The 27,532-nt window shown below is 39.8% G+C and overlaps 1 protein-coding gene across 1 annotated transcript in view; it reads left to right on the plus strand.

The window, feature by feature from the left end:
* LOC149001922 (uncharacterized) overlaps window positions 1–27,273 on the plus strand; it is a 37,470-nt gene extending 10,197 nt beyond the window's left edge. Inside the window, exons 5-8 of the mRNA XM_089136184.1 lie at window positions 6,237–6,373; window positions 6,497–6,594; window positions 26,543–26,667; window positions 26,760–27,273. Of these exons, the coding sequence (XP_088992310.1) occupies window positions 6,237–6,373; window positions 6,497–6,594; window positions 26,543–26,667; window positions 26,760–26,924 (525 nt within the window). The 3' untranslated portion in view covers window positions 26,925–27,273. The remainder of the gene's footprint in view (window positions 1–6,236; window positions 6,374–6,496; window positions 6,595–26,542; window positions 26,668–26,759) is intronic.
* Window positions 27,274–27,532: the final 259 nt, after the last annotated feature.

The following is a 27,532-nucleotide window of genomic DNA, read 5'->3' on the forward strand; positions in this document are numbered from 1 at the left end:
ATGCTTAGAATTTGACAACCAGTAACCTACCTTCCCCCGTTATCATTGCAATGTCTTTGGCTATCACACCTCCAACTGCCCTCCAAATCTCATGCAACCCCCATTGTCAACCCATTCTTTTACTCCCTTGCCCCATAAACCCTTCAATCCTCGACCCGCCACCTTGCGACTTCATCTTAACCACTGCTTGGAACACATCGTTACCTTCCACCTACACCATCGAATCTCTTAAAGAGCCTAACTGAGGCCGAAACTTGCTCCGCTACCATCGTCGGAGAAGAAGGAAGCATGACTTATTCTAATCGCTCTCCAACTCCTCTACCAAGGACTCTGTCTCCCCTATATTATCACTGAAGCCATTTTCGCAATTGATGCCACTATTGCTACTGGAACGGAGGATCTTCAAGATGCTGTCAACTTGTCACTACACCAGCCTTCTCTATCCCTGACCTTGCCTCTACGAGACTTCCAATCGTCATTAACTAATCAAGTGAACCTTACTCCCTGCTCCACTTCTACCAATTCTCTACAATCTATCTGCAACAGACATGACCGGCCAACTTCAGCAATCCCTTGCCTTTTGCCTCTTGCACCTGAGATGACCAACAATTCTACTTTGGGGTCACACCTCTTGGCATACCCCCTCCTTGCTAACTCCCTTTCCCCTAACACCTTGCTCTCTTCATCTCTATTTCTTTGCTATTTTGTCTTCACCCTCCAACCTTGCTTCCCCTTCCTCGCTAACCCCTACAGCCTCCCCTCTCTTCCCTCTTTCCCATTTTGCTTTCTTCCTCTTTTCTTCTCTCCTTGCTCCCCACAACTACTAGCTGGGCACCACCACCCCTCATTTCCCCTCATTGCTTATGGTTTTGAAGGTTTGAGCACTTGCTATCCTCAAAACCTGCTTGGGCGCCACCACTCTCCTTCATCCCTTGTTGATGGGCCTACCAAACCTATTTTCCCCCTCACCCTCCCCTCCCTCGGTCGCATGTGCTCTCTGTGAACCAAACTCTTTATCCTCCTCAAATCGGCTCGAATTGATCCCCGAACCAATCTTTGCTAACCCGACCTTGTCTTCTTCGAGCTTCCCTCGGTCGCATGTGCTCTCTGTGAACCAAACTCTTTATCCTCCTCAAATTGGCTCGAATTGATCCCCGAACCAATCTTTGCTAACCCGACCTTGTCTTCTTCGAGCTTCCCTCGGGCGAGGCCCGGCCACCTTCCCCTCAAACGGCTCGAATCGCCCCGAACCAATCTTTGCTAACCCGCCCTTTCCTCTTCGAGCTTCCCCAACCCCTCCCCCCTTCCAATCCCAGCCCACCCTCTCTAACCTGGCCCACCTTATCTTAGAACCATCCCTCCTCCCCTCCCTCCATTCCTAGCCAATCAACACTCGTTCTCTAGCCATGTCCAGTTCTTCTCCCCAATTTAGGGAAATCCAAATTCCTCAAACCTTTGCTAGCCCCTTCTCTGTCACTTGGTCCCCTATCTCCTTCAATTGCAAGCAGCCCATCCCTAGTAAAATGACCTTTCTTCGTTTGTGAGATAAGGATTCAGCCCATTCGTACATCTTGGATACATGATGGTTGTAGAAGAAGGAACTATTCTCCCAAAGGGCATTACCAAGTTGATGGCAATTTTATTGTTGATTTCAAGTCTCCAAGAAAGATGAAGAAAAGAATAGAGAAAAACTAGGATTCGATTGAGTTCAGGTTGGCCTATTGGTCTTGTATTTTGGCCTTTTTCTGCCTAGTGTTTCTCCAGTTTTCCTTTTCTTTTGTTGTCTCCCTTCTAGTTGGCTGAAAGGCTAGGTGCCGTTTGTGGTGCTCTTGTTTTCTTTTGCTTTTGGTTGGGTTTGCCCTTTGGTTAGCCTCTGTCCCCCCCCCCCCCCCCCCAAAAAAAAAAAAAAAAAAAAGTTATTCAACCAAAAAAATATCCTTTCCTTCTCAAGAGATCTGTATACATTTGCCCAATCATCAGAGTTAATCAACTTAAGATCTCAATAGTAGTCTTACTCCTCCCAGAGGCCAATTACAGTATCATAGTACTAAAAAATTCTTAAGGTTTCATATTGATCATTTTTTTGGAGAAGTTGATAAATCTTGGCTGAATCTGCCACTTGATCATATGTCTTACATGCTTCATTCCATATTTCCTTTGCAGTTTCCTTGTGCATAAAGCTTCTCTCGATTTCAGGCTTCATGGAGAGCACTAGCTAACTCATAACTGTGGAATTTTTTTATTTCCACTGTGGGAGTAGTTAGAAGTGAGGCTTTGATAGAACCAGCTATGTAACCCAGTTTCCCTCTATCCTTAAGGACAACTTCACTGATTGAGACCAGTCCAAGTTGGTGTTATCTAACTTAACAAGGGGAAAATCTGAACATGAGGATTCTCATACACAGTTTGGGGATTACCACTACAACTACCACTAAAGGTGGAGCCATGAACTTGAGAACCAGCCCCTCTCTGGTTAGCAAACACAGCAAGAAGCAACACCAACAGGTTAGGGAGAACACTCCGACCCAAAAAACAACAGACCTTGCAGGTGGGAAGCTAGTACACTCATCCCAGCAGCACACAAAGGGCTTCCATGCCCAAGAGAAGGTCAATAATACTCAAGAAGGTCCACAACATGCAGTCATTCACAAGAACAGCACTTCATGTCATCTCCACACAATATGGAAACAAACCAGAACACATGCTAGCAGCACCTGATTTATTCATTGGAACAGTCAAGGAGGACCTCTAGGTGATTCGGGCGAGCTGAAATCCATATCATTTGAAGCCCTCAGCAAGAAGATATGTGGAAATCACCCTTCAGTAGACTTGTTAGATGCCCAGTGAGCTTCAAATGGCTCCATATGACTTCAAAGATGTAAGGATTCTTCAGTTCAAACTGTAAATGGGTAATTGGTATGCTGTATAGCTTTACATGGTACAACCTCAAATGGAACCCTCTACCTTTTTAGGGTTCCAAGAAAGGGATGAAGAGAAGGGATGAAGAGAAGGGAGTGCTTATCTTACTCTCAGACCTGATCTGGTTCCTGGTCAGAACAGGAAGAGTGAAGAACAAGGAGAAGAAGAGTTGGAGAAGATGTAGGTTGAAGAAGGTTTAGAGAGAAGAAGGAGAAAAAATTAAAATTAATGGGTGACAGAATAGAGAAGAAAATAGACAAGAAAGAAACCTGAGAAAACTCAGAGTTGTAGCAAGGGAAGTGGGAGAAGAACACTCATAAGAAGAAGTAAAAGAGGAGAGAGAGAGAGAGGAGGGGGGCTGAAAACGTACAAAGCTCAAACTTTAATTCGTCTTTCCTATTGCATCCTCGATAAGTTGATTACAAGTGTTTAAATAATAAACGCGATATAATTCATGAACAGAACAAATGTAGTAGGACTGTTGGCAATTTAGAACTAACTAAAACTGGTCAGACTAGGATCCCAAAAATTTAAAACTAACTAAAGCTGATCCTAAATATCCTACCCAAGTTAAAAATCTGATTACGTAATTATCCCCAGAAACAAAGAAATGAAATCCAACATTATATTTAAGACTCAAAATAAATAGCATCTCCTATTTTATCTCTTTGCAAGCTGGACTTGGGGCCCACCAAATAGGAAGAATAATCTTTTATGTTACTGTAGCATGAACAGTAACTGGTTGTGCTGCAACAGAAATGTTAAAACTCTGAATGATGGGCAAGAGACTTTTGCCTATATATCAGCATCTCATAAGGAGAATTACAACTACCTTGGGTATGGTTTCTTCTTCTTCTTCTTCCTTCTTTTTTTTTTTTTTTTTTTTTTTTACCCGGGGGGGGGGGGGGGATGACAAACAGTGAATAACTGATATTACAGCTTAAGCTGAAATAGACTGGACAAATACTAAATACCCTAATTACATTCTAACATCGACTTGTTCATTGTGCATAGGTTTAAGTGCCAAGTGATACTAAATACCCTAATGAATCTCTCTGGTAGATAGGTAACTTTCCCTTCTCAGCAAGTTGGTTTGGTGGAAAACATTGAACCAGGCCTCGAACTGAGAGTGTTTCTCACAATGGAGCTTTGGGTTTTTTTTCTTTCTTTTTCTTGGAGGGGGGGGGGGGGGTGTGAGATTCAAGGTACTAGGTCACTGTAGAGAAGGATGTTAACACTGATGTAGGAGGAAGAAAGGGAAAGAAGAAAGATTGAAGTCGAAACAATGGTACTGCTAAAATAGATTAGGGGTAGAAGAAATAAGAAGGGAGGGAGGAGAATGTCTAGCAGGGAAGATATGGAAGAGGGAGAGGATGGTAGTGAGAAAAGGATCGGAGGGAAGAAAGGCCGGGAAGTTGTAGAGGCATCAACCATGCAGGCACTCAGACAAACCCTAGGTCATTCTCATCAAATTTACTTCCATGATGACAATTTGATGCCAGATCCACTACTAGATTAGGCTTCTTTTCAGGAAATAGCCTAGGTTTGGGTCTTTGACCCCATGGGTTTTGAATTGTGATGGGTCTAAAATAGGGTAGCTGAACTCCACAGAATAATAGGTTAGTGACTTAGTTTATTGTATGTTTTAAGAGTTTGGACGCTTATGGTTAAAATTAAGTTAGAAATAAATGGATTAATTTGAGGTAGGGCAACTGAGTCTTTTAGCTTGTAATTTGGCTCTTTTTCATCTCCAGGAGAGTTTCTCTTCTGTTTTAGGTTAGTTTGAGTTAGCAAAAAGTTAGTGAAGTTAGTTATTCCCATGCATATTGGAAATTAGCTTTGCAGGCCTTTTAGGCCCCTTTTTATACCCCTCGATGGAATGAGAAAAGTAGACTTGAATTAATAGGATTTGCTTGAGCAAGCTGCTGCTGCCTCCCTCTTCTTCATGTGATCCTGTGTAGTGCATAAAATCTAGGATGAAGTTATAGCTTGGAAAGTAATTTCCAGGTTGCATGCTTCTTGATGCATGGTAGCCATGTTGCTGGTTGGAGTTTGGTGTGTGACATCCAAGCCCCTAATCTGACTGTGGAATCAGTCCAGTATATGATTATAGATCGTCCCTACAAGCTACTGCCATTGAAGGACTGCAACAAGGAGATCCAAGCCCTAACCCCCTCTTTCCTCCTTAATTTTTGTCTTCCCCCAAGCCCTAATTGAATTCAGTTAAACACTAACCTGTTAAACTGAATTCCAGATCATATAGCTATCCATCTAACCACAAGTTCCAGCAGGGAGTCACCCTACAGTATCCCCCTCCAATCCAAGTTAGAGCTTCCTCTGCCTTTTGAAACCTGGCCTCCATTAAGCCCTAACTTCCTCCAAAACCAACCTGCAACTCTTGTATTTTCTCATCCTATACATTCACTTATGGACGACAGCATATCTATCACAAACCCTTGACTCAACTCTAACACTAGCCTCAGTCTCCTTTGCAACCCCTTTGACCGGCGACTCTTAGATCTTCTAGACTGTCTTAGGTTTTAGCAATTTTGGTTCAGCCATCATTTAGAGTCCTAATTTAGACTGAACCCTTCCACCAGCCCTCTGACACTCAATCCAAGTTTCAGCACAAATCCCTTTTGAAAACCTAAACCCCTAGAACGGTGTTGGTTCAGATTAAGATGTTGCACTTGGCCCTCAATCCTGTTGAATCTACATCAAAGTAGTATCAAAGCACGGATAAACCAGCCATGGCAACCTTTCCAAAAGTTTTCAAATGAGCAGGCTGAAATGTTCCAGCAATTATTGCCTGAATAACTTGCAGCCACCAACGTGATTAGACTTGATTTGGCAGAGGTTTCATCCCAGCTCCATTCTATCCAATTGGTGGGAGTTTGGTTTCTATTCATGAGAAATGTAACATGTGGATCCCATTGTCTGAACCTTACCTACCCAAAAAACCCCACCGACATGTGGTTCCCGTCACCCCCAATAATCCCACCCCACCTTTCCCATTAAACAAACAGTGTTTCAGTGTTCTACTCTCAGTAAAATTATTTCATTACCTGGGAATCTGTCCTTCAGATGACAACCTAATTTTGCAGTTCTATTCTACTTTTTTAGGAACTCCATTCAACCAGGAATTCAGCTACATTTGACTCCTCTTTCCTAAGATATCTAGAGTTTCTCAAATCTGGTTTATGTTCCTGCTCCCAGTGATTCTTGTTTATTGCAATTTCTGAGGCTTAACCTTTAGGTGATTTAGAACACCTGTCAACTCAAATATCCTCATTATCAGGATCTTGATTAAATTTTAGTTTTATGTTGTAGTGCAGATGCTGAGAGATCTGAAGGAAGCATTCTGGCCTTTCCAGTCTGATCACACCAGGAGCCTATTCTTAAGGGCTGCCCATGCTGCTAACTGCGTTAGTGGAGCAAGCATTGCAGAAGAAAGGTCTCTTGCTTCCTTCCATACTTTTATTTTTTGAGGGACAAATTTTAATTTACCAATGCTATAGTTTGACACCTCATATTTCTTAATCATTCAATCTTCTTCTCTTACTATTTTTATTTGTAGTGGTTTTGACATTGCATCTGCTACGGCTGCTCAACATAGGCTAGACCGTGGAGTCTGGACTAGTGCACGTTATGGAGATATGCGCCGTGCATTATCAGGTATTCACTTTCCAAATTTTTGTGCTTCCTGGTCAAAATTTTCCATGTTAAGTTATAGTTCTTTTATTTACTATCTGTTAATTTGAGAAAGAATAGGGTGAGGAATGAGAGAGAGGAGAGGATGGAAGCCACGACTTAGTTGTGGAGGCTCTGATATTTCTTATGAGCACGCCTCACAGTAACTTTACTATTTATAGGTTAATTTACAAGTCTATTCTATATAGGATAGCATAAACCAATTTCAATTGGTATAAAACTCTTCATTCCTACCACTATTTCCTATCGAGAGTTAGCGCAAAGCACTAACTCTCGATGGATCAATCCTTTCCTAAATTGCCCTTTTCTAACACTCTCCCTCAAGTTGGAGCATATATATTACTCATGCCCAGCTTGTTACAAATATAGGTAACCCTTGTATTCCTTAGAGCTTTGGTGAACAAATCTGCGAGTTGTTCTCCAATCCTCACATGCTTGGGGGATATTATGCCTTGTAGTAACTTCTCATGAACAAAGTGGCAATCTACTTCAATATGCTTGGTATGTTCATGAAAGACTGGATTTGATGCTATATGAACCGCAGCTTGATTATCACACCATAACTTCATTGGTGTGTCATCAATAATTCCTAATTCCTGGAGTAATTGTTTTATCCATACCATCTCGCATGTTACCTGTGCCATAGCACGATACTCAGATTCTACGCTTGATCTTGCTACCACAGTTTGTTTCTTACTCTTCCATGATACAAGATTTCCTCCAATGAATGTGCAGAGCCTTGTAGTTGATCTTCTATCAATAAGTGATCCAACCCAATCCGCATCAGAGAATCCTTCTACATTTCTATGTCCATGATTAGTGTAAAGAAGCCCTTGTCCTGGTGCTTTCTTAAGATACCTCAGAATTCGTATAATCGCATCCTCCCGTGTGATGTTCGTGGGGCAGACAAAAATTGACTCACAACACTGACAGGAAAGGCAATGTCAGGTCTAGTCACAGTCAGATAATTCAGCTTCCCAACAAGCCTTATGTACTTCTCTGGATCATCAAGAATGGTTCCATCTTCTGGCATTAACTTTAAGTTACATTCCATGGGAGTGTCTTTATGGGTTTTTATCCCAACATTCCTGTTTCAGAAAGCAAATCCAGTACATACTTCCGTTGAGATAAGAAGATGCCCTTTGTTGATTGGGCAACTTCAACTCCTAGAAAATACTTTAACTTGCCCAAGTCTTTGGTCTGAATTTTCTCTTGTAAATAGGTCTTTAACCTATCAATTCCTGAATTGTCATCTCCTATAATGACAATATCATCAACATAAACTACAAGAAAGATCTTGCCTGCATCAGAGTTTTTAAAGAATATAGAGTGATCACTTTCACAACGAGTCATCCCAAATTCTATTACAACAGTAGTGAATTGTCCAAACCATGCTCGAGGTGACTGCTTGAGACCATATAATGATTTGCGGAGGCGACATACCTTATTCTTCTCCCCCTGAGCAACAAACCCAGGTGGTTGCTCCATATACACTTCCTCATGTAAATCTCCATGAAGGAAGGCATTCTTCACATCCAACTGAAACAAGGGCCACTTGTATGTGGCGGCAAGAGAGATTAAAATACGGATGGAAGTAAGCTTGGCAACAGGCGGAAAAGTATCAACATAATCTATGCTATAAACTTGAGCATAGCCCTTGGCAACGAGACGAGCTTTCAGGCGAGCTAAAGAACCATCAGGATTAACTTTCACAGTGAATATCCACCTACAACCAATAGCTGTCTTTCCTGAGGGTAAAGGCACAAGATCCCAAGTCTGATTGTCTTCTAAGGCTTTCTTCGTTCATTGCACTGACCCACCTAGGATTAGACAAGGCTTCAAGAACATTCTTAGGAATAGGATAAGTCTCAATAGTAGATAGAGCAGTAGAGAACCCAGGTGATAAAGTAGAATATGAAATAAAGTTAGAGATGGGATACTGAACACAAGAACGAGTACCTTTCCAAAGAGCAATGGGAATATCAAGGTCAGATTTGGCAGGAACATCCGCAGGATCAACAGACGAAGTCGGCACAGAGGTAGAGACCGTAGGTGTAGAGGGGGGAGCCGGTGGTTTTGGCCGGTGCATGTACACTTTGGTGATGTCTGGCAGAGGTGGAGGGGAAGGAACTGTACCCTGTGGAGACACTTTGAAAAATACATAGATCATTATTTAGGTCAGTTAAACTATGAGATTCAGTGGAAAAAGGAGTTGACTCAAAAAATGACACATCTGCAGTAACAAAATATCTTCGTAAGTCAGAAGAATAACAACGATATCCCTTTTGAGTGCGAGAGTACCCCACAAAAATACACTTAAGTGCACGAGGATCAAGTTTAGAGATCCCTGAGCGATGATTACTAATGTAACACACACAACCAAATACGCGAGGAGGCAAAGTAAATAAGGGAGATGAAGGAAATAAGAGAGAATGAGGAATGCCACCTTTTAAGACAGATGAAGGCATCTTGTTAATAAGATAACAAGCAGTCGAAACTGCATCAGCCCAAAAGGATTTAGGAACCTTCATCTCAAATAAAAGAGAACGAGTGACCTCCAATAAGTGTCTATTTTTTCTTTCTGCAACCCCATTTTGTTGAGGAGTGTCGACACATGAGGATTGGTGAAGAACCCCATTAGAAGCCATAAATTTACAAAAAGGATCAGAGAAATATTCTTTGGCATTATCACTACGAAAAGTACGAATAGGAACACCAAATTGAGTACGAATTTCAATAACAAAATTGCAAAATATGTCAAATAATTCTGAGCAATTTTTCATTAAGTAAAGCCAAGTGACTCTTGAAAAATCATCTACAAATGTAACAAAGTATCTATAACCTGAAGTAGAACTAACAGACAGGGGTCCCCACACATCAGAATGAACTAGAGAGAAAGGGTGGTCTGATCTGGTATTTATACGAGGAGGAAAACTCACACGATGAAGTTTTCCAAATTGACAAGACTCACAATCCAACTTTGACAGAGAATGAAAACTTTTATCTACCAATTTTAGGGTTTTCAGAGAGGGATGCCCCAACCGACAATGTATTTGATGGGGGATGGAAATACTAGAACAAGCAGTAGTGGATATCTCCTCGAATAGATACAACCCCCGAGACATACGGTCTCTACCAAGCATCTTCTTCGTCGTAAGATCCTGAAATAAACAATATCCAGGAAAGAATTTCACCAAACAATTATTAGTGGAGGTAAATTTCTTAACGGATAATAGGTTAAATGGCAAATTAGGTACGTAAAGAACTGAGGGTAGAGTAATGGATGGAGTGAGTTGAATTGTACCCACTCCTTTAACATTGATATGAGAGCCATTAGCAAGTGTAACCAAAGAGGATGATGGAACAAAAGAGGAAAATATACCTGTAGCTCCGGTCATATGATCAGAAGCTCCTAAATCAATGATCCATGGGTGAGATGTGGTTGAAAGGAAAGCAGTAGCATTACCTGTCTGAACAAGGGTGGCAGTGGCTGATTGTGGTTGAGTGGCCTGAAATTGAGTGAAACGAATATAATCTTCCTCAGTCATCTTTACAGTCTTACCCTCAGGATGAACTTTAGTAGTTGTAGACGCTGATTCAGAAGTGATAATTGCATTTGCCATGTGTGGGGGCTTCCCATGAAGCTTCCAACAGTATCGTTGAATATGTCCTGGACGACCACAATGATGACAAGTCTTAACTTGTCTTGGGCTGTTAGTAGAGTTGTGTGAACCTGGATATTTTCCAGTATTATTTCCTCGAGTTTGTCCTATATTTTGTCCACCATAAGTGCCTAGAGAAACTGTTGCCAAAGCTGAATTTTCTGTAGAGTTATTGGTACTCTCCCTTGCAACACGAAGAACTCTTGAAAATGTGTCAGCTAACATGGGTATATGATCACTACCAAGAATCTGTGCTCTTAACTGCCTCAAACTCTTTTCCAAGACCTCCCAAGAAACCCATAACAGCTAATTGTTCTCTTTGATTTTGCATAGTTTTGACATCAGAGGAGATTGGTAGAATAGAGTTTAGTTCTTCATACATTCTTTTAAAATCTGCAAAATATGGGGTAATATCTCTGCCTTTTCTATCTACTCGATAAAATTCTTGGGACAATTCGTAGATTCTAGCCAGATTATTCTGACCAGAATACAACACATTCAAATACTCCCATAATTCCTTCACAGTTTGTAAGTGAGTAACCAAATCTATAATATTATCGGCCAATGAATTAAACATCTGCCCAAGTATTCGTGCATCAACAATTGCCCAAGTATCATCATCTATGGGTACAGTCTTAGTCAAATGATCTATCTGTCCCCGTCCAGTAAGAACAATTTTAACTATAGCCCTCCATTGGTGGAAATTTGATCCACCCTCCAATTTCTTCTCAGTTAATCGGTGAGAGGATGAAGAAATAATTTCAGTCATAGTATTTTTACTTGAAGTTTCTCCCATATTCAAACACTTTTAAAATCAAATCTAAAAAATCAGAATCAGAAACCAGAATCAAAGAACCAGAAACCAGAATCAAAATATTCTCATAAACATAAAAAAACCAGTTGGACCACTTTGAACCAACTTAAAGTCAAACCAAACCAATAAACCGAGTCATAAAAAAAATCGATCCCTGCTCTTCTATCGATCGCTGCTCTCAGACGCTGAGAGAAGTCGTTGTTCTCTCTCGATCGATCTCTCTCACTCTCTCTTCTGAACTTCAACCCACAGCAAGAACCCCAGTCATAAAAGATCAATCGCTGCTCTCAGACGGTCGCTGCTCTCTCTCGATCTCTCGATCAATCTCTCGATCTCTCTCGATCAATCTCTCTCGATCGATCTCTCTCACTCTCTCTTTCTGAACTTATACCGACAGCAAGACTACGATTGATTTTTCTCACTCGATCGATCTCTCTCACTTTCTCTTTCTAAGACAATTGATCGCAGGTAGGATCGATTTCTCTTACTCGATCGATCTCTCTCACTCTCTCTTTCTGAAATTCAACTTGTTTCCCACCCACAGCAAGAACAAGCAGATCCAACAAACATTCTCAGCCTCAAATCATAAAACTAAAAGATCTCAGTAAATCAAAGTTTATTCGTACCTGAAAAATGCAGATTCGACATCAATTGTGGACAAGATCTTTAACGAAGACAAGCTACAAGTGGAGTGTAAGGTGCTGCATCCCTTTAATTGCTGGAAATGATCCTCACACCAGGTACAATTTCTTTCCTTTCTATAGAGTCAACTGTTAGCTCTGATACCATGTTAATTTGAGAAAGAATAGGGTGAGGAATGAGAGAGAGGAGAGGATGGAAGCCACGACTTAGTTGTGGAGGCTCTGATATTTCTTATGAGCACTCCTCAAAGTAACTTTACTATTTATAGGTTAATTTACAAGTCTATTCTATATAGGAAAGCATAAACCAATTCAATTGGTATAAAACTCTTCATTCCTACCACTATTTCCTATCGAGAGTTAGCGCAAAGCACTAACTCTCGATGGATCAATCCTTTCCTAAATTGCCCTTTTCTAACACTATCCATTATTTTCTTAAATATCTTATTTCGGAAGCTAAGTATTAGATGAAAAAGATTGACAATACGGGCTTGAAAAGTTGGGGTTGACACAATAGACATATGTAGTTCATATACCAGACAAACTTAGATACACACACACACACAAAATGATGTCAAAATCAAGTGCCACTCACTTATGGTATAGCATTATTAAGTTTGAGGTGGTTAAGAAAATTATGGGTTACTATAGACTATGGAGAAGTTGTCTATGTATCATAGGTTTCAGTTTTTATCCCAACTCTCCTAGTCAGTGAACCTTTTGTTTTAATAATTTTGGGTCTTCACACTGAAATAGGGTGAAATTGGTATCTGTTTCTTGATAAATAGCTTTTTTTTTTGGGTAGAAATAACGGGGTCAAGCCGGACCCAAAGAAAACAAAAGAAACTACACTGGCTTTGCCAGTAGATCTGCCTTAAGGAGCTCCTTCAGGTCCGAAGGAGGTTCTTGAATGATCAACGAGTTAATGTCCAACGGTAGGAGCATTCTTGAACACCAATTAGCAGCTTTATTTCCTTCCCTACCCACATAGGTAAACCAAACATGTCCATGCAAGTGGTAGCTCTTCCGGAGTACTGAAATTAGGTCGCCATATTTTCCTTGTTTCACATTAGGCTCCAAAAGAGATATAGCTTTCAATGAATCCGACTCCACTTGGACTAGCCACGCCCCAAGATTAAGAGACATTTGAAGCCCTTCCTTTATCGTCATCAATTTCGCCTTTAGCACATCACTGCAAATGTCCTTTTTGGAGAAACCTCCTCTGAAGTTACCGTCCCGATCTGTTGAAGATAATAATAATTGAAGAAAGCAAGAGAGAGATGTTGAGAAGAAGAGAGAGAGAGAGAGAGAGAGAGAGAGAGAGAGAGAGAGAGACGTTGAGGAGAGAGAGGCTGTGTGCGCGTATGAAAGAGCACAAAAAATAATAATCACATTGATGATTTACAATGAATTTGTACATGGCTTATATAGAAACAGAGTCCTTCTCTGTATAGTTCTAGGAGTCTTTTGGCTGTGGTGCTAGGACTCTAGTGTTTTAGATTACATAAAATATTGATTAGGAGTTTGTACCAATCAGTATCTCCTTTGGGTTGCCTAGTGTCTTTGTGAGTACCTATTGTAGAGTTCTTCTTGTATATAATAACTGGTGTTTAATCAGCTGTGGGACTTCTAACAGCAGTAGAACTCTTGGAAGTTTAGTCAGTTGTGGAACTTCTAATAGCAGTGAAACTCTTGGAAGCAATCCTAGCAGCATATGCTTGAGATGAAGTGGCCGCTAGGATGTTAGTTGATTTTTTAGATATATCCTTAATACACCCCCTCAAACTCAAGGGAGGGGAAGTGACCCTGAGGTTGGCCAGTAAGGTGCTGAAACGTGGAGTAGATAGCGGCTTGGTGAAGATATCATCTAATTGATCCTTAGTAGATAGGAAACGAACATAAAGATCTCCTTTGGCAACCTTATCACAAACAAAGTGGAAGTCAATCTCGACATGTTTGGTACGAGCATGAAAGATAGGATTTGCAGTGAGATATGGCACCAATATTATCACACCAGAGTATAGGAGCAGCACTTAGAAATATATGAAGCTCATGAAGTAGAGATTGTAGCCAAGTGAGCTCAACCGCGGCATTAGCAAGAGCTCGATATTCAGATTTTGTACTGGAGCGAGCAACAGTGGATTGTTTTCGAGAACTCCAAGAGATGATGTTTGGCCCTAGGAAGGCAGCATAACCATTGGTAGACTTACGATCATCAGGGCATCCAGCCCAATCAGCATCGGAAAAGGCGGTTAAAGTCATATTAGAGGATTTGTTGATGACTATTCCATGAGAGAGTGTACCCTTTAAGTACCGCAGAATCCTTTTGACAGCAGACCAATGATCAAGAGTTGGACTTTGTATAAACTGACAGACCTTGTTGACTGCAAATTGTATGTCAGGACGAGTCATAGTAGCATACTGTAGGGCCCCCACAATACTTATGTATAGTCTAGCATCATCCATTAGCTCCCCCGAAAATTTGCTCAACTGGGTAAAGGGAGAAAAAGGATTGGTAATAGGCTTGCAATCACTCATGTTAGCCCTGCGAAGAAGGTCAGTAATATATTGCTATTGACAAAGGTGAAGACCATCCGAGAATAAAGAAACAAACATTCCAAGAAAGTAATGAAGGGGACCAAGATCTTTGATGGCAAAGATAGAGGCAATAACAGTCATAAATTTTGATAGTAACATTTCAGAACTACCAGTAACAATGATGTCATCCACATAAATTAAGATAAAAAGTGTTTCAGAGATACTATGATAAATGAAAAGAGAAGTGTCAGTTTTAGAACCAACAAAGCCAAATTCCAATAGGAAGGAACTAAGACGATCAAACCAAGCACGAAGGGCCTGTTTGAGACCATAAAGAGATCTGTGAAGGCGACAAACATAATTTGGATGAAGAGGGTCAGTAAACCCTGGTGGCTGTTTCATATAGACTATTTCAGTTAGAAAGCCATGGAGAAAGGCATTTTGGATGTCAAGTTGGTGAATAGGCCAAGAGTAGGAAACAGCTAGAGATAGAACCAGGCGGATAGTAATGGGTTTGACAACAGGGCTAAAGGTTTCATTGTAATCAATACCCTTTTGTTGATTGAACCCTTTTACCAATACGGGCTTTGTATCTTTCAATAGAACCATCAGACTGCCTTTTAATTCGAAACACCCACTTGCAACCTATAACATTTGTCTGAGGAGGAGGAGGGACAAGAGACCAAGTGCCATTCTTTATTAGGGCATTAAATTCATCATCCATAGCCGTTCGCCAGTGAAGGTATTTATTGGCGGTAGTGAAAGAGGTAGGCTCAAGTTGGGTATCATCAGAGATGGATGTAAGTAGGGCTTTGGATGGGTGGTGTGCTTTGGAGCGAGTTACCATGGGATGAGTGTTAAGAGAAGTGGTTGGGGGAGTAGATGGATGGTGAGGATCATAAAGGAGATCAATAACAAAATCCAAAGAAGGAGAAGCAAATAAGGATGAGGTGGAGGGGTGGGGCCCAAGAGGGAGGTGATTCAGCCAGGGGTGGGGATGGGGGTGGTGAGTCCATAAGGGAGGGGATTAGGCTAGGAGAAGAAACAGGGGTTAGGTGGGGAGGGGAGTCGTGGTCTTGTAGGAGAGTTGATTTGGCCAAGGGTGTGGGTGGGGTTGGGGGGACCGGAGGAGGAGGAGATGGAGGAGGCGAAGGAAACACAACAGGAGGTCCAAGAAGAGAAGGTAAAGGTGGTTGAGAGTGATGGGTAATCGTAGTGAATGATGGATGGTGAAAAGGAAATTGTTTCTCATCAAAAACAACATGGCGGGAAATTAGGAGTTTATTTGTTTAAGGATTGAAGCAACAGTACCCATGGTGACAAGGACTGTAAACAAGAAAAGCATACATGCTAGAGCGAAACTCTAGCTTGTGTTTGTTGTAAGGACAAAGGTAAGGGTAGCATGCACAACCAAAAACTCTTAAGGAGGCATAGTCCGGATGGACTGTGAAGGGTTTGTAGTGGAGTAAGACATTGCCCAAAACAGGGGTAGGAGTCCTATTTATAAGAAATACTGCAGTTTCAAAGGCATAGTTCCAAAATTTTCTAGGGCAAAAAGAATAAGCTAACAAGGTAAGGCCAATTTCAACAATATGGCGATGACGGCGCTCGACAGCCCCATTTTGCTCATGAGTGTGAGGACAAGGGAGGCGATGATCAATCCCACAAGAAGTGAGAAAGGTAGACATAGGACGATATTCGCCACTCCAATAACTTTGAAAGCGTTTAATCCGTTTGAAAAATAAATTTTTAACAAATAATTTAAACCGTTGAAGAATTCCAACAACCTCAGACTTCAAATGTATAGGATACAACCAAGTGTACTTACTAAAGGCATCTACAAAAATAACATAGTATCGAAAAACATCAATAGAAGCAATAGGAGAGGCTCCCCATACATCCGAATAAATCAAGTCCAAAGGGGCTTTAGAGATTGAAGTAGAAGAGGAGAAGGGGAGTTTATGACTCTTTCCTTTTTGACAAGCATCACACAAAAACTGATTTTTCTCAAAAGTAACAGGTAATCTAAATTAAGAAACAAGACGATGAACTAATTTAAAGGTAGGATGGCCAAGTCTAGAGAGCCACTGGGAGATAGAAGTGCGTTCACCAATGAAAGATTGGGGAGAGAAGTTGCCTAAGGGCATCTGGTAAAGTCCATTCCTAACGGTTCCCTGGAGAAGACAAGCCCCTATTGCTCGATTCACATAGAACAAGTCAGGATGAAACTCAAAGATAGCATTATTGTCATGAGTAAACTTAGAAACTGATAAAAGGTTCTTTTGATTCTTTGAATGGAGAGAACATGAAGAACATTATTGAGAGAAACAGGAGAGAGTTGTGTAGGGAGAGAAAAAGTATCAGTGTGAGTGATTGGCAAGCCTGTACCGTTACCTACCAGAACCTGATCCGAACCAGTGTAAAGGTGAGCCAGTTGAAGATTGTCAAGGGCATTGGTGATATGATGTGTAGCCCTAGAGTCAGGATACCAAGTGTTGTCTGTATAAGGGCCTCCAGAGAGTTTGGAACCATGCACGAGGGGGAGCATTGGTTGTACCTTGAATAGCATGATTGTAGTGTTGATATCAATCATGAGCTTCATAGTCGTGAGGATCACAAATTTGGCAAGTAATGAGAGAGGACTGCTATTGTTTGTAACCATTAGTGGAGGGTGGAGTGGCAAGAAGAGGAGGACGATAGTTAGAGGAATGTCCACGATAAACTCTACCTCTGTAGTGCGATCGACCCCTAAAGGGAGGACGATAATTGCGAGCAGTACCAAATCAGAGCCAGATTAGCCAAAGGGAAAGAGGAGTCATAGGCTAAGTCATCCTTAAGACGAATTTCTTGAGTGAGTAACATTCCTTTTAACTCAACAAAAGTGATAGGGACGCCACGAGTTGTAATAGAAGTAACAAAGGCCGAATAATTAGGGCCCAATCCATTGAGAACATGAAGACAAATATCATCATCTGAAATAGTCTTACCAGCAGCCGCAAGTTGATCGGTAGTATGCTTAATACGAAGAAGATAATCATGAATCGTACTATTACCGATTTCATGTTTTGTAACTGAAGGCGAAGTTGTATAATCTTTGCTGTAGAAGGTGTAGCATAGGTAGATTAAAGATGAAGCCAGACTGCTCTGGTGGTAGTACATCCAATAATTTGAGCATGGACGGATTATGTGAGTGAAGCAATAAGCCAACACATGAGAAGTTGGTCTTGACGAATTCATGAATTGTAGGCAGGATTCGATGTGCATACAAGAATGGAGTCTTTTTCAATGATTGTAGTTGCAGGAAGACAGATGGAGGAGCCATCCACAAGAGAGGAACAAGTTGCGACCTCCATAGTAAGTAATTGTTGCCGGTGAGCTTGATGGTCAGGAGACTGTTGAGGGAGGGAAGCGAAGCAGGGGGGAAGAAAAAACCTGGTGCTCTGATGCCATGTTGAAGATAATAATAGTTGAAGAAAGCAAGAGAGAAGGAGAGAGAGAGAGAGAGAGAGAGAGAGAGAGAGAGAGAGACGTTGAGAAGAAGAAGAGAGAGAGAGAGGTTGAGTGTGCGTATGAAAGTGCACAGAAAATAATAATCACATTGATGATTTACAATGAATTAGTACATGGCTTATATAGAAACAGAGTCCTTCTTCATAGTGTTCTTGGAGTCCTTCCTCTGTATAGTTCTAGGAGTCTTTTGGCTGTGGTGCTAGGACTCTAGTGTTTTAGATTACATAAAATATTGATTAGGAGTTTGTACCTATCAGTATCTCCTTTGTGTTGCCTAGTGTCTTTGTGAGTACCAATTGTAGAGTTCTTATTGTATGTAATAATTGGTGTTTGATCAGCTGTGGGACTTCTTACAACAGTAGAACTCTTGGAAGTTTGATCAATTGTGGAACTTCTAACAACAGTGGAACTCTTGGAAGCAATCCTAGCCGCATATGCTTGAGATGAAGTGGTGGCTAGGATGTTGGTTGATTTTCCAGATATATCCTTAATGCAATCTCTTATTACCCTTCCCAATTGGGTTGATTCTTGCTTTAGAAGGATGCATCCGTATTACATTTGAACCATCCCTCCCGCAGTCTACACCAGCTTTCCTTCTTAGCATTCAAAGTTTGAATTCTCAATGGAGCTTGGCATGACATCCACGTCTCCTTCACAGTTTCAAGGAAGTCTTCAATAACCACCCTTCCATTCCCTGGCCTAACATAATCAGGATCATGAAAATCTTTGTTCCTCCAAAACCACAGGAAGTAAAGAATGCAAACAAATTTCTCCGACCAATCTGATGCCCATCTGGATGCATCACCACAAATGTTAAGAACGTACCATTCCTTCATACAACAACCAAGGAAATGTTCCCTGTGGAGAGGGGCAACAAGCTGGAGCCACTACAGTCTCTAAATATGTGAATATTTTCTTCTACTTCAATTTGGAAAATCGCACCGGTCCTCGTCATGTAAATACAGATATTTCATAGGAGCCTTGGTTACAGTCTGTCCCTGCTAGCTAGCCAGAAAAACGAACAGAATCTAGAAGGCAGCTTGAGTTTCCAGCACCTATCCCAGAATGTCGCACAATAATTATCTTGTCGAGTCATTTCTTTAGCAGCGAGACCTTCATAAGCAGACTTAACTGAATCTTCCATCAAACGAAAGATTCCAAATTCCAATGAAGGTTTTTTTCCAGTTGTTTGTTTAGAGCTTTGTAGCACTTGTTTTTGTTTCCTCAAACATCATTATTTCTATTTTGAAGCCTAGAAGACAAAGTTAGGTTTGGGATTTTGACATAGAGCCTAGGGTTTACTTGAGGAAGAAGAAGGGTTGCATCCAGAGCAGGTCATGATTTGTCTATGGGTTGTTTTATGTTTCATCCGTTTGGGTCATGTGATGAACCAATCAATTCGGTGGTTCAGTTGGTCTAGTTTAAGTTGTAGTCCACTATGTTAGTTTAGTTAGTCTTTTAATTTCATTTAAGTTGATATTAGGTCTGTTTCATATCAGCTTTGGCTAAATATGCCTTGTAACCCAAGAAAAGGGTCAAGAATGGAAGCCTCTTATTTTTAGATTCTCCAATTTTAATTCCTTGTGAAATTTCTCTTGTACTTGCCTATCTTCTGTTTCTTGTTTTGTCTGCTGCATTGTTTTTATAACACTGAACTGCTCTGTTTCTGCCCAAACCACTGTTCTAAGTTTGTGTTTTCCTTCTGAGCCTAACCTTTTAAGCCTTTCCAGCTTTCCCTAATCTTCCTGCCCAAGCTGCCACCACTTCTCTTCAAGGTTGTACAAGTAAAATTCCACGTGCAATGCACATGTGGTAAGTAGAAATAAAGGTGTGCTGTTTTTCGGGAGGCACCAACAGAATGTCTATGAAGAATAAATTAAAATAACACTAATAGGTCTATCCGTTACTTTTTTGGGATAATTTGTATTGTTCCCCTATATTATAGCTTAATTACTAATTGAACCCTATTCTTTATGAAATTACTATTGCCTCACTACTAATGGTGTTAAGAGGCTGTTAAGGTTATATATATAATGTCCATTTTGCCCTTTCTTAGAATTATAAGCCAAAATACAATATCACCCTCATTTAAAAAACCGCATGGAATACCAATTTTGCCCTTATATTCTTGTCATTTTGGATTTCAAATGGTCAAATCTTGATGAGATGAATAAATAATAAGAATATCAGGGTTATTTTGGGATTTTTGAAAAATACAAAGATGCCATGTCATCAGTTAACATAACGGAGCTTAACGGCAAGTGGGCATCAATAATTTGAGGTGAAGTCTAAGGTTGGATTCATAATTTCAAGAAATATAGGGGATAAGGTAGTAATGAAGCTATAATACAAGAGGGCATCAATAATTGTCCTTTTTTCTGATTTTGAAAATCAAATATGTTGAGTTTTATATATTGATTATCTTTAGTGATTATTTTATCATATTTCGATAAAAGAATTCTTGGAAAGTTAATTTTGGGAAACCCTTAGATTTTGACATCAAATAGTGTTTTCTTAGTAAGCAAAGTTGCTTAATCCAACTTTGGTATCACATGTAACTCTAAGTTGGGTTAAAAAAATATATATTACAGTGTCAATTGAGATTGTCTAAATAGTTCAAAAAAAAATTGAATGACATAATGATACAATAATCAATGACAATTTTCATCTTTCAATTTAGCATCTTGGATTAACTTACTCTTTTTCTATACCAAACAACCTGAAAGTTTAATGGCCAAGAAAAACAATAAATTGGTGATTGTATAACTAATTTAAATCATAGTAAAAGACCAAAACCTACATAACCTTGCTCGTAGGATATACTCGTAAAAGATATCCCCAATACCAAAGAACATGTACAAATTATTCCTCCTTGCACCAAATCAATCAGCCATGGAAGAATTTTTGGGTATATAAACCTAAAATTAAGGGGAGGAGATTTAGTGTGTCATTAATTAAATTCAATTAATTTTGAAATATAAATGAAGGTAATTATGATGTCTTTAAAAAAGAGATTACAATTAATATTAATTAATTCCATATTTATTAAATGATAAAATTATTAATTTAGACATAATTTAGTCACATCTATAAAGTTAATAATTAAGGGTTTTTAAGAAAACTAAAATGTAGTCATATATGAAGGTAATTATGACGTCTCTAAAAAAGAGATTACAATTAATATTAATTAATTTCACATTCATTAAATGATAAAATTGCAATTTTAGATATAATTTAGTCACATCTATTAAGTTAATGAATAGGGGCTTTTAAGGAAATAAAGTGTAACCATATTCTTTGAGTTCATATTTTTATAGTAGTAGTATGATATATATTATTCTAAAAGCTCCCAAAACCCAGTTTCAGCCTCTTTTCCCCAGAGCATTGTCTTTGGTAGTGAAGCTGAGGTCATCATCTTTCCTCCTTATCTTCTTTCCGGTTCGTTCTTCAACTGAAATTCTGTCTGGAAAATCCAGCATAATCCTTACTGATGTAGGTTTCATAACCAGGTGTTCAATGCTTTTCATAGTTTAATTAACAGATATATACCAGTATTCTGAAGCTTTCTGGTCTACTATTGTCAGTGATAGCGTGTTCAACTATTTTCCCAGTTTAATTTTCATCTCTGGTTTCTGGAGAACCGACCTTTAGACTGAAGATGAGGTTTGATATATCATCCCTGCTCTACCCTGTTACTTTTGATAAAACATATGGAATCTATCAACTGCTGGGTCAGATGCTGAATTAGTTTTCCTTCAGTTTGTAATTCTGTTTTCTTGACACCCAAATTTCTGTTCCTGCTAGTTCCTCTCAATCCAGTGATGACACAATTCACCCAATGAGTAGTAAATATGGAGCAACAGCAAAGGGAGCTCGGTGATAGTGTTTCAAGGCCTTGCTTAAAAATTTCTATCATATCTGTCAAAGTACTAGGCAATCCAAGACGTTTGAGGGCCAGTGGATAGGCGACAAGTTGTGCGCATAGGCTTTGCTTAAGTGCTTTTGTACTTTTAAGTATTCTCATAAGAGTTGACATCATCTCAGTCTTAAATGTCCAAAAGACACTGGAATCTTTGCCAATTTCTTACTCCAATTCCTTTCGGTTATAATGAAGTTGAATATTTTAATATGTTAAAATACAGTAAACAAATATCTTATTAAGAAAAGGAGGATTGAGGGCATTCTCAATGTACTTTCTAGGGGTCAAAGACTCGCTGCTTTAGTATCATATTATCTGTAGTTTCACCTAAAAGCTTGTACTGTTAGGTTGTTTGCTAGATAAAAACTGGTGGAAAAAATGACCATGTGGTACTCACATATAGTGGGGTGGAGAAATAGGAAAGGAAAGAATTTTGTGGAAAAATTGTAAATGTGGGTTCCACTTTTATTATATCCCTCACTTCCCTTCAAAGTCCCACTATATATGTAGAACTTTTAAAAGGGATGGGGTGATAAAGTGACATGCCACGTCAGGAGATAGGCTTTATTAATTTAAGGAAGCTTGTTTGCCCACTTTCTCACCCAACTTAACCAAACAAACCATACTTTGGGATTTCATGAAAAGATTTACTTTTTCCCACCCCACTTCAAATTAAGCAAACAAACTATGCCTTAGGGAAGGTTACATCCCATCAACAAGAATTAATATATACAACAACAAGCCTTGTCCCAACTAAATAGGTTTGGTTACATGGATTCTTGCCTTCCAATTTGCTTTATTTGATGTCATACTAGATACAAGGCATAAGCTATGCATGTTCTTTCTCACCACTTCTCTTAAGGTTATCTTAGGTCTGCCCCTAGTTCTTCTAATTCCTTCAATCTGGATTAAACTACTTCTCCATACAGGGGCATTTACAAGCTTCCATTGACCGTGGTTATGCCACCTCAAATGACTAAATCACTTATTGGAGCTACTCCCACGCAAGCTCTAATATAATCATTCTTTATATTTCCTATTTTTTAGGGCATTCTCGATATAGAAGCGAAAAAAGAAAAGACCAATCGCCCTATAGCGATTGTGCTATACGCAACACTGAAAATTTGCAAACAACTATGTGGCTTCCTATTATCAATGAAGCTGCAACCATGGTGGGAGATCTCGCTCTCGAGCGAGATCTTGCCACTCCAAAATAGAGAGATCTCGACCAAGATGGCGAGATCTCGGTCGAGATCTACCAAAATTTTGGCGTAATCTCGGTGACCCATCTCGGTGGGTTTTAGGGCCCCGGTTGGGCTGAAATTTGGTATTTAATCTATTTAAGGCCTTTTGAACACATTGGTGGCCTTAGAATTGTGAGAAAATAACCCTATCTACATCTTCTAAGTCAACCCTATGTGTAAAACCGAAATGTAGAGATATCAAGTAATTCATGTTATCAACTATAAAGTATTAAATACATTACACATCAAACTATCAAAGAACTTAAATGGCTTCAAAATTTTACAACCATAAGAAGTTTTAGACTTTTATTAAGTCATAAATCATAATCCATAAGTTCACAATCACAATCACAAGAGTATGTGAGTAATAAGATTACAAGACTACAAGACAGCAAGAGTATCACTCAGCATTCTGCATCAACTGATTCTGAATGGTGGCCACATATGACTCCCAAGTCAACTCATCACTATAGTATGTCACGTATAGGTTTAAATATCACATTAATTTGGTTTCCATGAAAGTTAGATCAAAGCTTGTGGATCAACATATATTTACACTAAACTCACACACCTATTGTAGAATATTCTATTTGAAAAAATTCAAATTTGGGGGGAAAATCTTACCTTTGTTGTAGATCTAGTTGAAATAGGCTTGAATGATGATAATTTGATGTTGTAGATGTTTTAAAGATGTTTAGAAGTGGAATTCCCAACAAATTCCGACAAAAAATCAAGTTTGTGACAATTTTTTATGGTTGCAGTGAGAGAGAGGCGAGATCTCGGAAAGATATGGCGAGATCTTGGCGAGATGTGGCGAGATCTCCCATCTCGTAGATCTCGCCTCTCATCTCGTCTCGCTATGTCAAAATAGCGAGATATTTTGCCGAGATCTCGTGAGATCTCCCACCATGGCTGCAACAATGTTGATACAATTCGTGTCCTAGGAAACCATGCAGGAAACACCACTTGTCCTCCCAGGCTCCCAATAATGTGTTCTACATTGAACATAAATTGATATATACAACAACAAGAAGTAGCCTTGTCCCAACTAAATGGGGTTGGCTACTTATTGGAGCTACTCCCACGCCAGCTCTAATATAATCATTCTTTATATTTCCTTTTTTGAGGGCATTCTCAATATAGAAGCGAAAAAAGAAAAGACCACTCGTCCTATAGCGAATGTGCTATACGCAACACTGAAAATTTGCAAACAACTCTGTGGCTTCCTATTATCAATGAAGCTGCAACAATGTTGATACGATTGGTGTCCTAGGAAACAATGCAGGAAACACCACTTGTCCTCCCAGGCTCCCAGTAATGTGTTATACATTGAACATAAATTGATATATACAACAACAACAAGCAGCTTTGTCCCAACTAAATGGGGTTGGCTACATGGATTCTTGCATTCCAATCTGCTCTACTTGAGGTCATACTAGATACAAGGCCTAAGCTATGCATATCCTTTATCACCAATTCTCTTAAGGTTATCTTAGGTCTACCATTAGTTCTTCTAAATTCTAATTCCTTCATTCTAGATTAAATCGCTTCTCCGTCAAGGCCATTTACAGGCCTCTGTTGAAAGTGGTCGTGTCACCTCAAATGACTTTCTTGTAACTTATCACTTAAGGGAGTTACTCCTAGACCAGCTCTAATATTATCACTCCTTATCTTATCTTTCCTTGTTTTGAGGGGATTCTCGATTTCAATAGATTATAGAAGGGAAACTAAAGAAAAGTCCAGTTGTCCTATAATGATGGTGCTATACACAACGTCAAAAAATTTGCAACTCAATTGCTTCCTATTATTAACGAAGCTGCAACAGTGTTGATGCAAGATTGGTGTCCAGGGAAACAATTTCAGGAACCACCACTTGTCCTCACAGGCTCCCAGTAATATGTTCTACACTCAGCGTTGAAATATTTGTGAGACTGTGGCTGCCTGTTCTCAAGACAGATGCATCAGTTTGAAGGGAGTGGCAGCTATGATGGAGCTGAAGTAGACGCACTTCCTTCTTTTCTTATTCCCCCACCTTATATGGTAGTGATGACAGCATGGCAATGGCCATTGCAACTTCTCTTCATCAGCTGCAATTTATGTGGCAACCACTATGACTGCTGCTTCAGTCTTATTATTCTTCATCCTCCCCCTCCTTCCATCTTCATTGTCTTCTACTTATAACACTGCTACTGCCGCTGCTTTGGCACTGGCAGAGGCAGTGTTCTTATGTTGTTTCCTTATTATTGAGTTCGTGGAGGTCTTGTTTCAAGGATGACCATGTGCTGCCAAAATCAGAGCATCTTGGGCAGTAATGCAACAGAGTGCCTTGACTCTGGACACCTGAGTAGTGGCATGTTGACACACTGACAACTATGGTTCCTATTCAGTCTACAGAAAATAACTTCAGAAGGTTGTATCATAAGCTTCAACATTTAGTACCAGTGCCACAACCTCTTCCTTCTAAAGAGGCCGTGAATATTTTGATGCAGGACTGCCACCTCATCAAAAACAATGATTCTCACAAGGTGTACTTGAAGCAGACGAGTACAAAAGCATGCACATTCTAGAGGTATTTTTCGTTGGCTTCTTGTCTGGATGATTACTCTAATTGGTACAACTGACAGAGCCAAAGAAGAGGAAGTCTGACCCACCAAGTGAGTAGGACCCGGATTAGAATGGTGGAATCATTATTAGAGGCAACCACAGAAAGAGGGGAACCGCCTGTTGTACTTGGCTTCAGACAAAAGACAAATTGAAGGGTAAATATTTCAAAATATGCCTACTTGACGACCTCAACTAACTGCTGGAGGAATCCTCTATAGCTAGAGGCTTGTGCGGAGTTCAATGAACTTGTCTGTCTACTTGACTGAATGAAGATGATGACCAGCTGCTATAAATTGGGATTTAATCCTCAGATTCTGGAGGAGATTGGTGTGGTAGATGTCTATGAACTTCAGAAAAGTTTAGATAAACCAACAGGCCTAAAAGACTCTCACCCAATAATGTTATTGACCCCTTCATCGGAAACAGGAGCTCAAATTACGCAGCATGTTTTCTGGAGGCTTCAACTAAAATCAAGAGCCTCACAAGGGCACAATTATTAAACTTGAAATTGATAAAAACGAATTGATTTTAGGGAGGACCAAATGCAAAATATCTCTTACTGAACAACAAAGTAATTTATTGACATGGAAGAAATCAAGGAAGGTATACAGTTGAATATAAAGGGGCTACAACAAATATAATCAAATTTTGTGCCATTGGTTCCAAACTTTACCCGATATGTTCCTTCAAAACCCAGTGAGAAATAATACCTTGGAAGGTTTCAAAATTATGGTGCTGTTTTATGGTTATACTAGCACTTTTACACATAATCAAGGTCAAAAAAATTAACTATATTCAGTATAAATGTTTTTTAGTGATAATTATCTTTTGAACATGGTTTTCATCTGTATATAACTGCCTCAAAAGAAAGAAAGTTCTCTTCATAAACTTTTCTTCAGATATTTGTCATCCTTTCAACATATTGAAGGAACTTTATGCTGGTTCTCATGTGGTAATTATTTCTCTGTCATCACTAACAGCCTGTGAACGTCTGATCTTGCTGGACTTTGATTCTGATGAATTGAGAGATTACAGCATTTTACTTTATCACTGTGGATTGTATAAGGAATCTCTACAATACCTAGAAAAGTATCAATCCCTGATGGTAAACTATTTACATCTTTTGTGGGCTTGGTTGTTTTTCAGTGTAGATGAACTTAGAATTTGTAAATTTGAGTTTTATTTGCAATATTTCAGAGTTCTTCCATACAAAAGCAATCTTCGGATGCCATAAGAAACCTGGAGAAGAAAGCCATGGAGAAACTGATGGTTCGTCTCAAGCTCATTTCCCTGGAAGAAGGTTGGAATAGCCCTGCTTACGTTAGTAAAGGTATCTTTGGTAAAAACTCTGAACCATGGTAGTGCAAAATCAAAATTGCCTTCAATCAGTTTTTCGGTGTACACATTGCTGACACATAGATCACTGATGCATTATGTGGGTTTTTACCTCCGATCCTCAATGCATGTTTAGAGTGTAAGTTTGTTCTACTGTGCATTACTTGTTTATTTGTAATAAAGCCTGAGTCAGAATAATCTTGTGCATTGCGCTGCTGTCTCCTATTGTAAATTCTGTATTGCAATGCTCTCTTATAATCTTACTACATGGTGATGTCCTTGGGGGACTTAGTTTAGCAGTTTGGTGATCAAACAATGCAATTGTAATACTTGGAACCTTATCCAGAACAATCTCCCGAATCCTTTTCTCTCCTTTGACAGACATACCGAAGAAGAGTACAATGCTCTCTCTCTCTCTCTCTCTCTCTCTCTCTCTCTCTCTCTCTCTCTCTCTCTCTCTCTCTCTCTCTCTCTCTCTCTCTCTCTCCCCCCCCTTTCTTTTCCTTTTTTTTTGCCAGAGGGGGGGGGGGGAATGTGCCTATCTTATGAGTGCAGGTGGGAGGATGAGAATCAGGAGGCCTGAACCCAATACCTCTTGGTAGGGTGGGTTTTCACCCTCAATACAACTACCAACT

Source organism: Hakea prostrata, chromosome 10 (genome assembly GCF_041222555.1).
Source record: "Hakea prostrata isolate BN-2017 chromosome 10, UWA_Hpros_2, whole genome shotgun sequence".
NCBI classification, from domain to species: domain Eukaryota; kingdom Viridiplantae; phylum Streptophyta; class Magnoliopsida; order Proteales; family Proteaceae; genus Hakea; species Hakea prostrata.